The 14,620-nt window shown below is 43.2% G+C and overlaps 2 protein-coding genes across 2 annotated transcripts in view; both read left to right on the top strand.

Annotated features, from left to right (window-relative positions):
- LOC311238245 (protein AF-10-like) overlaps window positions 1–12,820 on the top strand; it is a 140,605-nt gene extending 127,785 nt beyond the window's left edge. The window contains exon 11 of the mRNA XM_084326271.1: window positions 12,661–12,820. Within this exon, the coding sequence (XP_084182397.1) occupies window positions 12,661–12,764 (104 nt within the window). The 3' untranslated portion in view covers window positions 12,765–12,820. The remainder of the gene's footprint in view (window positions 1–12,660) is intronic.
- A 693-nt stretch (window positions 12,821–13,513) lies between these two features.
- The window catches only part of pkd1l1 (polycystin 1 like 1, transient receptor potential channel interacting), a gene marked incomplete at both ends in the record, with an annotated part of 135,077 nt that continues 133,970 nt past the window's right edge, over window positions 13,514–14,620 (top strand). The window contains 1 exon segment of the mRNA XM_084325804.1: window positions 13,514–13,526. Coding sequence (XP_084181930.1) covers window positions 13,514–13,526 — 13 coding nt within the window.

Genomic DNA, 14,620 nt, shown 5'->3' with positions numbered 1-14,620 from the left:
TTTTATGTGAGTTAATAACATGCTATTTCTTCAATACAAGTTCTTACAACCTCTTAACGTCCGATGGCCCTCATACGGACCGTCACGCCCGTACACGGGACGCATGCACGTTGTGGCACTTTGCTCTCGTTTGTCGGCTCCGGGCTGCATTTTTCGCCAATCATCCAATACATTGTTTGAATGTTGAATTTGCCGCCTTTCGGTCATGACCACACTCAACCTATTTCGTGCTTCGGGTCTCGAGTTACAACACGAAATATCCGGCAAGTGTCATTTGACAAGCCGTTCCGACGAGTGACCACGTCCGGTTGTAAACGGTCCTGAACTTACCAGTCACCGCTGATGGCGAAAATGATTGACCACCGTTGTAGCCAAGGAGTGTCTGCTCCGAAAGCGATCCCAGACGTGCACTGATTGCAACAAGAAGGGGGCAGAAGAGGACCAACAAGTTCTTGGTTTTCTGAATTTGTTTTTGTTTTCCATTCTAAATTAATGGAAGTGGGCAGCCATTTTGGATAATCATACTGAATTATTGCGGTACACACATTACAAAAACCGTAGTAAAACACACATTTTTCGTGGGGTTTTTATAAAATTTTGACCTGTACTACATAAGACTTCAGGCTATGGAACCATTTCCAGCTCCTACCTCTCAGCTGGAACCCAAAAACAGGAATCTGGCAACAAGTCAGTCAACACAAAAGTAAGGAGCAAATATTTTATTTGTGTGTTCAAACCTCTGTTTCTCTATTACATTAGCACTCAAAGGGATTTCAGAATGTTACCTCAAAAGAGACCAGACTCATGCATGTGCTATAAGTATAAAGTATAATAAATCGCAAATTACTTTACGTATGCAATCGTCAGGCGTTTTATGCAAAATGTGGGGTAAGCTTAAGGAGTTAATAAATAACATGATATTTATTTAATACAAGCTCTTACAACAGGTTAATAACATGCTATTTATTCAATACAAGCTTTTACAACTGGTTGATAACATGTTATTTATTCAATACAAGCTTTTACAACTGGTTGATAACATGTTATTTATTCAATACAAGCTCTTACAACAGGTCAATACAAGCTTGTACAACTGGTTGATAACATGCTATTTCTTCACAAAGTAAGTGGGACACAAATTATCAGCTAAATTCTTAGATCCAAGTATTTTTTGTGATACTTTTTTTTTTTTTTTTTTGTATCTCTTGGATAAACCTTTTGGTTGGCTTTACAATCTAGCTAACAAAGCCTTAAATTTATCACGAGCAACCCCCCCCCCCCCTAAAATGCCTGACAACACTGTTCCAGAAATCAATCTTACCAGCGCATATTACAAAGCATTATAAATTGTATATAGCCCCATTAGTTGGAGTCATGGTTGGAACGGAACACGTGGTGGTGTCTCTCTCTCTCGCTCTCTCTCTCTCTCTCTCTCTGTCCCCCACCTCTCCCTCCCTCCTGGCACAAAGCACTCTTGTTCCTGTAGTGAATGTGGTGCCCTGAGCCATTCAGTCTTTTGTGGGGCCAAGGGGCCCCTCTCTCTCCCCCTCTGCTGAGGTCAAAGGGGGGCAGGGCCATGGCTTATCCCCCTTTAGTTGGGGGGGGGGGGCAGAGAGAGAGAGAGAGATGGAGAATAGTGTGATAGATTTATATACTGTAAATATTTTACTCCTATCATGTAGGTATTGCATAGATTCTAAATAAGCAATCAAAGTGTGTGTGTGTCTGTGTATGTCCTTAAACCATGTAGAACCTTTGGAATATATGAATTGTATTAAATCCACACATTTTGACATGGGTAAGATGGTAACCTTGCACATTCAGTCTATGTTCACAATGCAGGCAAAAGTGGCCAAAATCTGATATTGTCACTCAGGTTTGATATGTACAGATATAGATATAGTATCTACAGTTATATCAAAAGGATTATATCCAGGTATGTGCAGAGTTATATGTGTGTGTATTTGCAGGTGTATCAGTGGCTATATAGAGGGTTTAAGACTTGCAGTATGAACGCAGCCTCAGAAACCCAAGTGGATAATTATTTATAAATTATTATAATTTTTTTTAAATCTCGAAGCTTCGAATTAAAATCGAATCTCGGCCCCGAAGCTTCGAATTCCAAAAATAATTCTAAGGTCAGCCCTACCAGAAACGTAGATCTACGTTTCTGTTTCATTATTTCTTTTATTCGCTATTGCCATTCATAACCCATCGAGGCACCTTGTGCATGCTGTCCTGAATGTGTCTGAGATCGCAGACGGCAAATACTAACGCCTTGCGGCCGCTATTGTACTCCATTTGAAACGATGTGGTTTGTTTTCTCTGCCGAGCTGCGGCGTGGGGGCGGGTTCTCAACACTCCGGCAAGACAAGCGGTCACCACGGTTGCCTCGACGAGTTCATCCGCCCGCCTGTTCAAGTCAAGTCAAGAGTTTTATTTGTCACGGCATACAAGTATACAATGAAATGTGGGTGGTCTTGCCCGCAACGATGTGCAATACAGTAGTACAACATATAATAGAATCCAATAAAACAACATTGTGCAATAAACAGGTAACATAGTGGGGCATCTCTGTATTTGTACATAAGTTATTTACAGAGCATGGAGGACATGCTAGGTCCTTTGGTAGTGCAATACACTGTTACTGTTGCTATACTATTTTTAAAGTGACCTTTCCTTTGTGGCCATAAGTGTGGGCGTGTGCAGCATGAGTGTGTGCTTGCTCATGTTAAAGTGGCTGCTAGTGTGCGAGCGTGTACAGCGTGCATGTCGTGTGTGTGCTCATGTGTGCTTGTGTGTGGAGAGTTCAGTGTTCTGTGGCACTCAGTGTTCAGTGTTCAAGGCTCTGATGGCCTGGGGGAAGAAGCTGAGCCGAAGCTTCTCTGTCCTAGTAGCTGGGGTTCGCAGGCGTCTGCCTGACCTCAGCAGCTGGAACAGGCTGTTGTTGGGGTGGTGAGGGTCTTTCATTATTCTGCAGGCTCTGGATTTGCACCTCTTGTTGTATAGAACCTGCAGGAGAGGTAGTGCAATACCCGTGGTACGCTCGGCTGAGCGCACCACTCTCTGTAGGGCCTTCTTGTTCATGTGCAATGCTGGATAACATCGGACAAACGATCGCGATGAATATTTGGAATGGCGATCAGATAATTGGATTATTCTTTTTGCAGTACATCAGAGACAAGGTAAGGACTATATTACCAATCTTGCGTTGATTCGATAATTTTTTCCCCGCGATTGCACCCTGTGTGTGTGTGTGCATGCCGTTGGCTGCGATAGACGCACAGAGGGCCGGTTTTCCCCCGTCCCCTTTCGTGCATGCACAACGAAACATAATACCAATAATCTAGCGTTGATTTCAGGATGATTGGCAACGTGATAAATGGATTTCACTAAAGGGCTGTTTGACAGAGTTCCCTGGGATTACACAGGATCACTCTACAACTATACTCATATTCACCACGGTATAAAACGGAAATGTATAGATGATAAAATTATCTGTTTTTTGCACGTTGACCGGAAGAAACCCACTGACAATCGACGCCGTTATTAGATCCATAGCTATAATATAGAATATAGGTTTAGCTCTACAAACAAGGTGAGCACTTACATGGGGTTAATGGGTGGCAAGGCCTATGCACTTCCCGGAAGGGGCGTGGCACCCAATGTGTTAAAGGAACACGCCCACATTTTGGGAAATTAGCTCATCGTCTTCTCCAGAGAGAGACAAGAAGATGGATACCAGTTTCCTCTCTGTGCGTTCAGTAGAAAGCTATCTGGCTGCACGTTAGCCTACTGTAGCTTAGCACAATGAATGGAAGCGGACATGACCGGTTAGCCTAGGCATTGTCCAACTAACACCCCTCCCGAAGGTTAACCGGTCATGTCCACTTCCATTCATTGTGCTAAGCTAGGCTAACGTGCAGCCAGATAGCTTTTTACTGTCTACAACAGGGGTTCTCAAACTTTTTTATACCACAACCCCATTTCATTTAGGATTTTTTTTGGCGACCCCACACTTAATGTATCATGTAATTTCAACGTGGAAATAAGGAATATCAAAATAAAAGCACACGTTGTTGAACTTGATCATGCATATTTATTAGAAAATGAAATTACATCACCATGTTATCAATGAAATGTATTCATATTAACAAAAGCAACGGATTTGTTTCTGTATACACATATAAAACGAGGCATATTTAGCCAAAATATGTTGCCAGAACATGAAAAGAATATGCGCTCACGTGCGCTTTGGCAGAGATCCGCTTCTACTCTGAAAATCCGGCCTCACAGAGGTATGTTGATGAGAAGGGGACAAGCTTTCTCAGCGCAGCATTACACAACACTTGGTACTCGTTCCGGACTGATATCCAGAACTTTGCGAGGGCCTGTCCAGTGCACTTGACTTTCAGTAGCTCGTCACACGAAAGACGAATTACCCCCAAATCTCCGCTCATTAACCTGGAGTGTCACTAACGGAGTTTCGTAATCCAGCTCATTATCAGCACATTTCTCTGCCAATGGGTTGTTTTTGTCTGCAAGGAAAATATGCGCTTCTTCTCTGAGTTAAAAAAGGCGATTCAATACTCTGCCTCGAGATAGCCACCTCACTTCAGTGTGGTATAGCAGCTTATGTGCAGAGCCCATTTCATCGCAACCAACCGGCACCGCTTCTGACAACAAACCTATCCATTGCGAGTCCAGGTTACACACAAAAGACCAGACCCCCGGCCCCCTCCCGCGATTATACAAGCGCCAGATGTAGTGATGTGTTCAGTCTCCTCACAGTGAACCACCTTCAGTCTCCTCACAGTGAACCACCTTCAGTCTCCTCACAGTGAACCTTCAGTCTCTCACAGTGAACCTTCAGTCTGTCACAGTGAACCTTCAGTCTCTCACAGTGAACCTTCAGTCTCTCACAGTGAACCAGCTTCAGTCTCCTCACAGTGAACCAGCTTCAGTCTCCTCACAGTGAACCTTCAGTCTCTCACAGTGAACCAGCTTCAGTCTCCTCACAGTGAACCTTCAGTCTCCTCACAGTGAACCTTCAGTCTCCTCACAGTGAACCTTCAGTCTCCTCACAGTGAACTTTCAGTCTCCTCACAGTGAACCTTCAGTCTCCTCACAGTAAACCAGCTTCAGTCTCCTCACAGTGAACCTTCAGTCTCACAGTGAACCAGCTTCAGTCTCTCACAGTGAACCTTCAGTCTCACAGTGAACCTTCAGTCTCCTCACAGTGAACCTTCAGTCTCCTCACAGTGAACCTTCAGTCTCTCACAGTGAACCTTCAGTCTCCTCACAGTGAACCTTCAGTCTCTCACAGTGAACCTTCAGTCTCCTCACAGTGAACATTCAGTCTCCTCACAGTGAACCTTCAGTCTCCTCACAGTGAACCTTCAGTCTCCTCACAGTGAACCTTCAGTCTCTCACAGTGAACCACCTTCAGTCTCTCACAGTGAACCTTCAGTCTCCTCACAGTAAACCACCTTCAGTCTCTCACAGTGAACCTTCAGTCTCCTCACAGTGAACCTTCAGTCTCCTCACAGTGAACCTTCAGTCTCCTCAGTGAACCTTCAGTCTCCTCAGTGAACCTTCAGTCTCCTCACAGTGAACCTTCAGTCTCCTCAGTGAACCTTCAGTCTCCTCACAGTGAACCTTCAGTCTCACAGTGAACCTTCAGTCTCCTCAGTGAACCTTCAGTCTCCTCAGTGAACCTTCAGTCTCCTCAGTGAACCTTCAGTCTCCTCACAGTGAACCTTCAGTCTCACAGTGAACCTTCAGTCTCCTCAGTGAACCTTCAGTCTCCTCAGTGAACCTTCAGTCTCACAGTGAACCTTCAGTCTCCTCAGTGAACCTTCAGTCTCCTCAGTGAACCTTCAGTCTCCTCACAGTGAACCTTCAGTCTCCTCACAGTGAACCTTCAGTCTCCTCACAGTAAACCTTCAGTCTCCTCACAGTAAACCACCTTCAGTCTCCTCACAGTAAACCACCTTCAGTCTCCTCACAGTAAACCACCTTCAGTCTCCTCACAGTGAACCACGCTGCCTCTTCAGTCTCCTCCTCATACAGGTATGGGCAGCAGGGTAATGGTTGAAAGACACAAATATAGGCAATAAAGTATATATTATAGTAAAGATAAAAATATAATTTAAACAATATAATGAACTCTGAAATATAAGAATATGAGCAAGTAAATGGTGTATGTAATCAAAGGTGCAGATGAGGGTCTGTATGCCCTATCAGTTATATTATATGTTACAATAAATATGGGCAATAATACACTTACAAGGTAACCTAACTGGCATGATATACCTCATACGTTTTAGTCCATGCAGGTTTAGGTGGTTAAGAGTGGTCAGACATTGGGCGCTCCAGTAGCACACCACATAGCGCGCTGAGTCGCGAAGCGGTCGTCCCGGGTTTGTTTCCCAGTCCCGGCGACTTGCCGCATGTCTTCCCTACCTCTTCTCCCTTTCTTCCTCTATCGGTCCTACATGGCCAGAAAAAGCTGAAAATGCTATAAATAAAAGTAAAAAAAAAACAGTGGTCAGACATTCCTAGTAGTTCTCGAGTTCTGTTGCCGTTAGTTCCTGCTTCTTGTAAAGTGTGCGCCCCCCCCTCTCCAATGGCATCGCATCAAATCTATTAAAGGGGAACTATCTTATAAATGGCCTTTTTCAGTGTTTAGCATTGTTTCCTAGCTATATGGACTTATATTAATATGATCTATGTCTCTAATTCTCATATTGGCGCATTCTTCCAATTCTCCTCTCACAATATTCACCCTCACTGAACTGAGTCATCTGAAAATGTGATGATTTGTGATGTCAGAGAGACTCAGCTGCATGATAATGTGGCAGATGCCACCAGGCCACACAGTGGTTTAGGAACCCAGCCTCAAAACGGCTCGAGATCTTGAGGTAGAAAAATGCTGTTTTTGAGGGCTTGATTAGAAATACAAAACAATGAATTAAAAAAAATTATAATTACAGAGGTGTTCCATAAACTCATAGGAATTGTGTAAAAGTGCCCAAATAGTGAAAGAAATAGTAAAATAGTTCCCCTTTAAAATACCGTTTTGTGTGAACTGATCTTGGTGTTCATTATTTGGCAGGGTTTCAGAACTCATCTGGTGAGTTCAAGGCTTCAAGTGCCCTTTAAACCGCGTTGGCACTTTTTGGAATATTTAAATTCATAAATAATAATAATAATAATGAAAAAAGAGTGGGCGGTCCAAACTTCATGGAGTTCCAGCAGGAAGGCAGAGATGGAGGATTCTCTGCAAGGCCAGCAGGGGGCGTGGGGGGATCCCTGGGGGGGGGTCTTAACCTCCATGGAATATTCATGGGTTATCTGAGCCGTGTGTGTGTGTATTTAATTGAACTGGTTGGTTCGAATAAAGCTTTAAAAATGAGAGAGAGAGACTCTTCATTCATATTCATGTTGCCTCCCCTCCTCCTCCCTCCCTCCTTCCCCCGCCTCCTCCTCCCCCTGAGTGATGTGCTGGGTGTACTGAGTCATCAGATTTCTGCTGCCAGACGTTGGGTCACAGGCACGCCACCAACACGTGTCCTAGACGCTGCTTGTTGTACCTTTAAAGTACATACTGTCAGTTATTATCTGCGTACTTGGGTTGTGTGCGGCAGCACCCTGGTCTTCAGTTGAGCGCCTATTCTCCACTTGCACAACGTGAAGTAGGCATTTCCGGTAGGACTTCCGGGTTGAAAATGGTTCTTCCGGTCCCATCCAAATACATTGTTTTTAGCAACTTTTCTCCTGTTATTTAAACAATTTTGTCGTCACAGAGAGGTAATGAAACGTTTGTATTATTATATTATAGAATGTATTTAATAAGCAAACGTTTGTCAGCAGGGTTTTTGGGCTGCATTTCATGTAAAAACGTTTACTGTTAGTTTACTTGCTCACGCTAATTAAGGCTAATGCTGGCTAACAGAAGCTAGCGCAAGAAACGACGCCACAAAGTAGTGTTTATAGTGCATTTTTTGCCACCTTATAGCATTTGTACAGTTGTATGACAGTCTATAATGCTCCTGTGAGGTTTTTCCGGACGTTTTGGTAATGATTTTCACTATAAAACATATTTCTAAAAGACAGGAAGTTGATAAACGGGCCGGATTAGCGTTGAGCTAACGATCTTTGCCGACGCATACTTGATGTATTCATTCCATTCTAAACGTAACGTTAGTTTACAAAACATTACCTGTCTATATGGTTATGTTGAGGAACAAATTATAAAGTGTGTGAGTGTGTATTGTTGTACATAATCACATCAGCTCTGGAAACTAGAGTGATTAATTCGGTTTGAGAAAGAAGTGCAGCTAACTATTTAGCTACTGTCTGTAACTGCACTGCATTTTCTGCTTTCCGGTCCAATGTTCACCAAATCACACACTCGCACACTTTATAATTTGTTCCTCAACGTTATATAGACGGGTAATGTTTTGTAAACTAACGTTACGTTTAGAATGGAATGAATACATCAAGTATGCGTCGGCAAAGATTGTTAGCTCGAAGCTCATCCGGCCTGTTTTCATCAACTTCCTGTCTTTAAGAAATATGTTTTATAGTGAAAATCATTACCAAAATGTCTGGAAAAACCTCACGGGAGCATTATAGACTGTCATACAAATGTACAAATGCTATAAGGTGGCAAGAAATGCACTATAAACACTACTTTGCTGCGTCGTTTCTTGCGCTAGCTTCTGTTAGCCACCATTAGCCTTAATTAGCGTGAGCAAGTAAACTAACAGTAAACGATTTTACATGAAATACAGCCCAAAAACGTTTGCTTATTAAATACATTCTATAATATAATAATAATACAAACGTTTCATTACATCTCTGTGACGACAAAGTTGTTTAAATAACAGGAGAAAAGTTGCTAAAAACAATGTATTTGGATGGGACCGGAAGAACCATTTTCAACCCGGAAGTCCTACCGGAAATGTCTACTTCACGTTGTGCAAGTGGAGAATAGGTTTGAGTAAACAAGTGGAGAAACATGGCGAATGCAGATGCTTCCCTACAGGTGCACCGCATGATGCAATTAAGCAATTAACATCCTGTCACGCTCTGTGGTGTGTGTGAAAATATTGAGCAGGCCCGGTTGACCTCGAGTTTGGACTAAGATGGCAAGAGGAAAATATATATATTTTTTTTTGATCCACTTTTTCTCCCATTTTTCTATATTTTCTCCCATCCCAATTTCGTATCATCCAATTCAACCCTCCCCTGTCACGAACGCTGTTTCTTGCCTCCCACAAGCCGGCTGCAATGTGGACTAAGTCATACATAGCACAAGTCCCCTCTGGTACTTGAGGTAACAGCAGTCGCATCTTTTCACCTGCGCAGCTCGATCTCTCAGTGTCGAGGAGTAACGCGTGGGAGGCTCACGCTGCCCCCGACACTTCCTGATTCTACTGCGCAGGCGCACCAACCGACTTGTAGGAGTCGCTTGTTCACAACGTTCGATCCCCACCCTTCAGTTTCCCTCCCCGTAATACGGCCAATGTGTATTACTGCGGACGACCAGCTAAACTGAAAACAATGTGGAGAGCTGGATTCGAACACGCGAATCCTAGCGTCTCCACACTGGTGGCGAGTGCCTTGCCCACTACACCACCTAGCCGCCGCAAGAGGAAAATATATAAGGATACGTTCACACTGCAGGCAAAAGTGGCCTGAATTGGTTTATTTTTTTTGTTTATTTTCTTTTTATCTGTTTTTTTTTCATCTCATTGAATTTGATCTTTTCAATTCTGATTTGGGCCACTTTCATAATGTGGTCCTAAATCAGATACAGGTTTTTTGCAATGCAACCTCAGTCTGAACAGTCATATCAGAATTCCTGCTACTTTTACATCACTCTCTAGAGATTAACATCTCATCACAATTCTGTGCTGGTGGGAGTCACACTGTGAATACAAACATGTAATTTATATATTTATATTTACAGCATATATATCCATATCTGTGAATATACCTCAAGTTCAAGTTTCAAGTTTCTTTAATAGTTGTCATACAGAAGTACAGAATACTTTCATACAAAATGCTTCTTACTGTTACGCTCCAGAGACTGTGCTAGACAAGATAGTATCAAATAACATAGTATAGCATGTAATTTAGAAGAAGAAAATGAGGTCACAGTGTTCGGTATAGACATATGTACAATGTTCTGAGTTACCATATAATATACAATACTATGCAGTGTACTAATGTACAGTACTATATAGTGCAAAGCAGAAATGGGATGAGGTACAATTTAGGTACAATTTACAGTAAGGTGTACGAGTTGTAGTGCAATCCTTCATCAATAAATATAAAGTGTGGGGAGTGGGTGCTACAGTGTGTTTGTTTAAAGTGGGTGTGTGCTATAAAGTGTGTGGAGTGGGTGCTACAGTGTGTTTGTTTAAAGTGAGTGTGTGCGTGTGGATGTGTGTGCTATGTGCGTTTGGTGGTTGTTGTGTAGTGTTCATTGTTCGTTTAGCAGCCTGATGGCCTGGGGATAGAAGCTTCTTTACCTGCGTGTAATCCTTCTATTCAAGTTCAAGTTCAAGTTCTTTAATAGTTGTCATACAGAAGTACAGAATACTTTGAATATATTGTTTAACCTTTATTTACCCAGGGTAGGTTCGCTGAGCACAGATGCTCTTTTTCAGCTACGCCCTGCTTCACATTCACACAGTTCCATTCATACCTGGGAGCTGCCCAGTACAACCGCAGTCTGACACCATTGGCCACTGAGCAACTCCACTGGAGAAGTATATCTACTTATACACCTGCATATAACCCATAGTCTGATGGCGTACAATAATGCTGTATATATATATATATATATATATATATATATATATATTCTTACCGTATTATATATCCACATCTGTTTGTGAATACCTGAATATAATCCTTTTTACATATCTGTAGGTAGATACTATCTGTACATATCCCTTACCTACTCTTACTAGTTACACTGCTGGCCAGTATTACTTACTAGTGTCTTTATACCTGTAACTACATACATCTGATTAGCACTATTACACAGTAGTACTCATTTATATATTTTATACCCAGTTTAATCACCTGTATATTTCTATTGCGCTTTACTTTTACATTTGCACTCTGGTTGGATGCCAAACTTATTTTCATTGTATTGCTGTATAATGACAATACATTTTACTCTAATCTAGAGGTCAACCAATAGTGGATTTCAAAAGGCTGATATAATAATTATAGTTTGAAGCAATACCCCCCTCATGTTACTAGCATGCATCAGCCTGGCTGTAAAGAGGAGTCTAGTGTTGTTCCATTGAGTACATTCTCATCCAGATATCTTGAGGTGAGAAGTCAAGAGACCCCTTTGAAAATGTCCTTGCCTGTGGCATTTTCCTCCAATCAAATTAAAGATAGCTTAAAATAGAGCAGAATCTACTGCGTTTTCCAATAAACTAGCATGACATGGCCAGTCTCGTTGGATTCATCAAGATTTCGAATGGCCAATCAAACGTTTGTATTTGTTTTGTCAAATGTGTGCACCTCTAGTTGTGGCTTGGCCGTAGTTTAGCACCATGTTCTGTTTCCCAGCTTGTATCGTAGGTGAAGGGCCGACACAGCTGTGCATGAGACCAATAATGAAGCTTTCATCAAAGCAGGCCATTCTCTGTCCTCGCTCCACAGTCAGGACAGCTAAAATAAAAACACCTATTTGTCACATAATAATATGAAATATTATAAGGTACACATGTACAGTGAAATGCTTGGTTCTGTATGAGCCTTCTGCGAGTGCTTCATACAGTAAAATAAAGTAAAAACAATAAAGACGTTAGCCACTGTTAGCCATTCAGCTAACGCTAAACTATTTAACTAACTAACGTGACTCTGCAACACCAGTTCCATTAGTGAGGAAATGGGGGGGGGGGGGGGGGGGGGTATATTGACGACGCTTGACAACAGGTTCAAAGATAACTTCACATTTATTGGCAATATCGCTTCCTCCAGGTTCGAACTGTGTTGACAAAATGCCATCATGGTGTGGTGAGCTACGGAGCATCAGAACGCTCAAACGCTCTCTCTCATTATTGTCTCACAGTGTGTATATATACATTGTGTGTGTGTGTGTGTGTTTTTTGCTAAAGTGGATAGAAAAAACAGTACTGTGCAAAAGTCTTAGGTACCCAAGAGTTTTTATATAAATTGTCTTACACTAGATTATTTTATTTTTAATAATAATATAAGCTGCATATAAGGAATACAACCAAATCCTCTGTCATACCATAAAATGTTATCATTATTTTGCATCGTGTTGAATCGCATCGTATCGCCCCGAATCGCATTATGTTGAATCGAATCGTATCGTATCAACAGGGGTGAATTGTATCGCATCGCCCGGTGCTTCAAATGTATCGTTAATGTATCGTATCGCTGGCACCGTATCGAGATGCGCATCGCATCGGCCTCAGTGATGGAGATGCACATCCCTACTGGGGATAGAAGCTTCTGTACTGGCCATGAGACTCCGGTAGCGATTGCTTGACCGCAGCAGTGCAAAGAGGCAGTTGTTTGGGTGGCTAGAGTCAATTGGTAATGCATGTCTTGTGTATATAGAGGATCATGATGATGATGATGTGACTCTCTCCTCAGGTGTGTTCTCCAGCAGTGATGGGTCATCGTCGGTGGCGGGTCCCATCACTATGGGCGGAGCCAACTTAGAGTTGTCGCAGCAACAGCAGCCACACCCTCCTTAGCCCCTCCCTCCCCCTTCACCGCCACTGCCCCCCTAACCAGCACAGCTTCCACCCATGTGAGTACAGACACACTTCTCTACCTCTCTGTCTCTTTCTCTCTCTCTCCCTCCACTCTTTCCCTCCACTCTCTCTCTCTCTGACTCGCTCTGCCCCTCTTTCTCTCCTCCCGGCCTCCACTCTTCATTCTCTCTCTGTCCTCCTCTCCCCCTATACTCTTCCCCTTTATCTCTCCCCCTCTGTTCTCCTGTGATGTAATCCCATATGACAAGCACAGTGGGAAATGGATGGAGGGGGGGTAGGAGGAGAGGTAGGAGGACAGGGAGGGGTAGGAGAGGGAGGAGTAGGATGAGAGGGGTAGTGGGAGAGGGAGGAGTAGAATGAGAGGGGGAGAGAGGAGGAGTAGATGAGAGGGGTAGGGGGAGAGGGCGGAGTAGGATAGGGAGTAGGATGAGAGGGGGAGAGTGAGGGGGTAGCAGGAGAGGGGGTAGGTTAAGAGGGAGGGGTAGGAGGGGAGGGAGTGGTTAGGGGGAGAGGTAGGAGGAGGGGGGTAGGATGTGAGGGAGGGGTAGGAGGAGAGGGAGTGGTTAGGGAGGGGTAGGAGGAGAGGGGGGCGCTGGCTCTCTCAGTCCTCGAATTCTCCTTCTTGCCCCATACCTCTCCCTCCCTCCTTGTACTGCACACACACACGCACGCACACGCACACACAGGAGAGGCCTAGGCCAGCACAGGATAGCAGGCCTGTTTACAGCATGTATAGAGAAGGTAGGGCTTGTAGCAAGAGAGAGAGAGATTGATTGATTGATTTGAATTTAAAGGGGAACTCCACTTTTTTTAGCTTATTTAACATCTTCCCTGGAGTTAGACAAGAAGATGCATACCTTTTTTGTCTCTGTTCGTGCATTTTAGCTTTGGGAATAGACGCTCCGTTAGCATAGCTTAGCTTCATCACTGGAAGTGAGGCAGGACAGTAGCCTTACAGTGCCTTACAGTGTATTGCAAGGTCTGACATTGACCAAACTTGATATGCATGACCTTGGTGGGCTCTAGGTCAACTCCTGAAAAGGGGAGGTCAATGTCAGACCTTGCAATCAAAAGTTAGGGGGCGCACTGAAATTATGGCAAGGGTTATTAGCCCCCTAACTTTTGATTGCAAAGTCTGACATTGACCCCCTTTTCAGGAGTTGACACTAGAGCCCACCAAGGTCATGCATATCAAGTTTGGTCAATGTCAGACCTTGCAATACACTGTAAGGCACTGTAAGGCTACTGTCCTGCCTCACTTCCAGTGATGAAGCTAAGCTATGCTAAACGGAGCGTCTATTCCCAAAGCTAAAATGCACGCACAGAGACAAAAAAGGTATGCATCTTCTTGTCTAACTCCAGGGAAGATGTTAAATAAGCTAAGTTCCCCTTTAAACAAATGAATGTAAATACATGCCTGGGGGCAGCAGCTCTCAGGCTATCTTCACGCTTTCTAGGAAAACACAAAAAGGTCACAGAATTTGAATGTTTTTGTTGTCCAAGGACACAATGGAAACATTATGAAAAGTGCTACATATGATACAAGGTTTGGAAATGTTAGAGAGAATTGTTCAGAAATGTTTTAAAATATCTAAGCCAGCCTGATTCAAGTTTGGCCATCAGTTAAACCATCACCCTGCCGTTGTGTATTTTGACCCATATTACTGATTTATTTGTCATTATAATCAGTGGACAAGGTATTGGAAAGTTTCATTTGCTCAGGTATTACATGTGTTGGGGGGGCAGCCGGCTGTCGGGGGATGAAATAATATTAAAATGTTCTATTCAAGTTGTTGTTTTTTGCGGGGCTACCGGGGGCTTGGTGCGTCTGGCGA

This window comes from Notolepis coatsorum (assembly GCF_963971535.1).
Source record: "Notolepis coatsorum genome assembly, chromosome: 12".
Lineage (NCBI taxonomy): Eukaryota > Metazoa > Chordata > Actinopteri > Aulopiformes > Paralepididae > Notolepis > Notolepis coatsorum.
The sequence above is the reverse complement of the archived record's forward strand: the minus strand, read 5'-3'. Positions and strand labels throughout refer to the sequence as shown.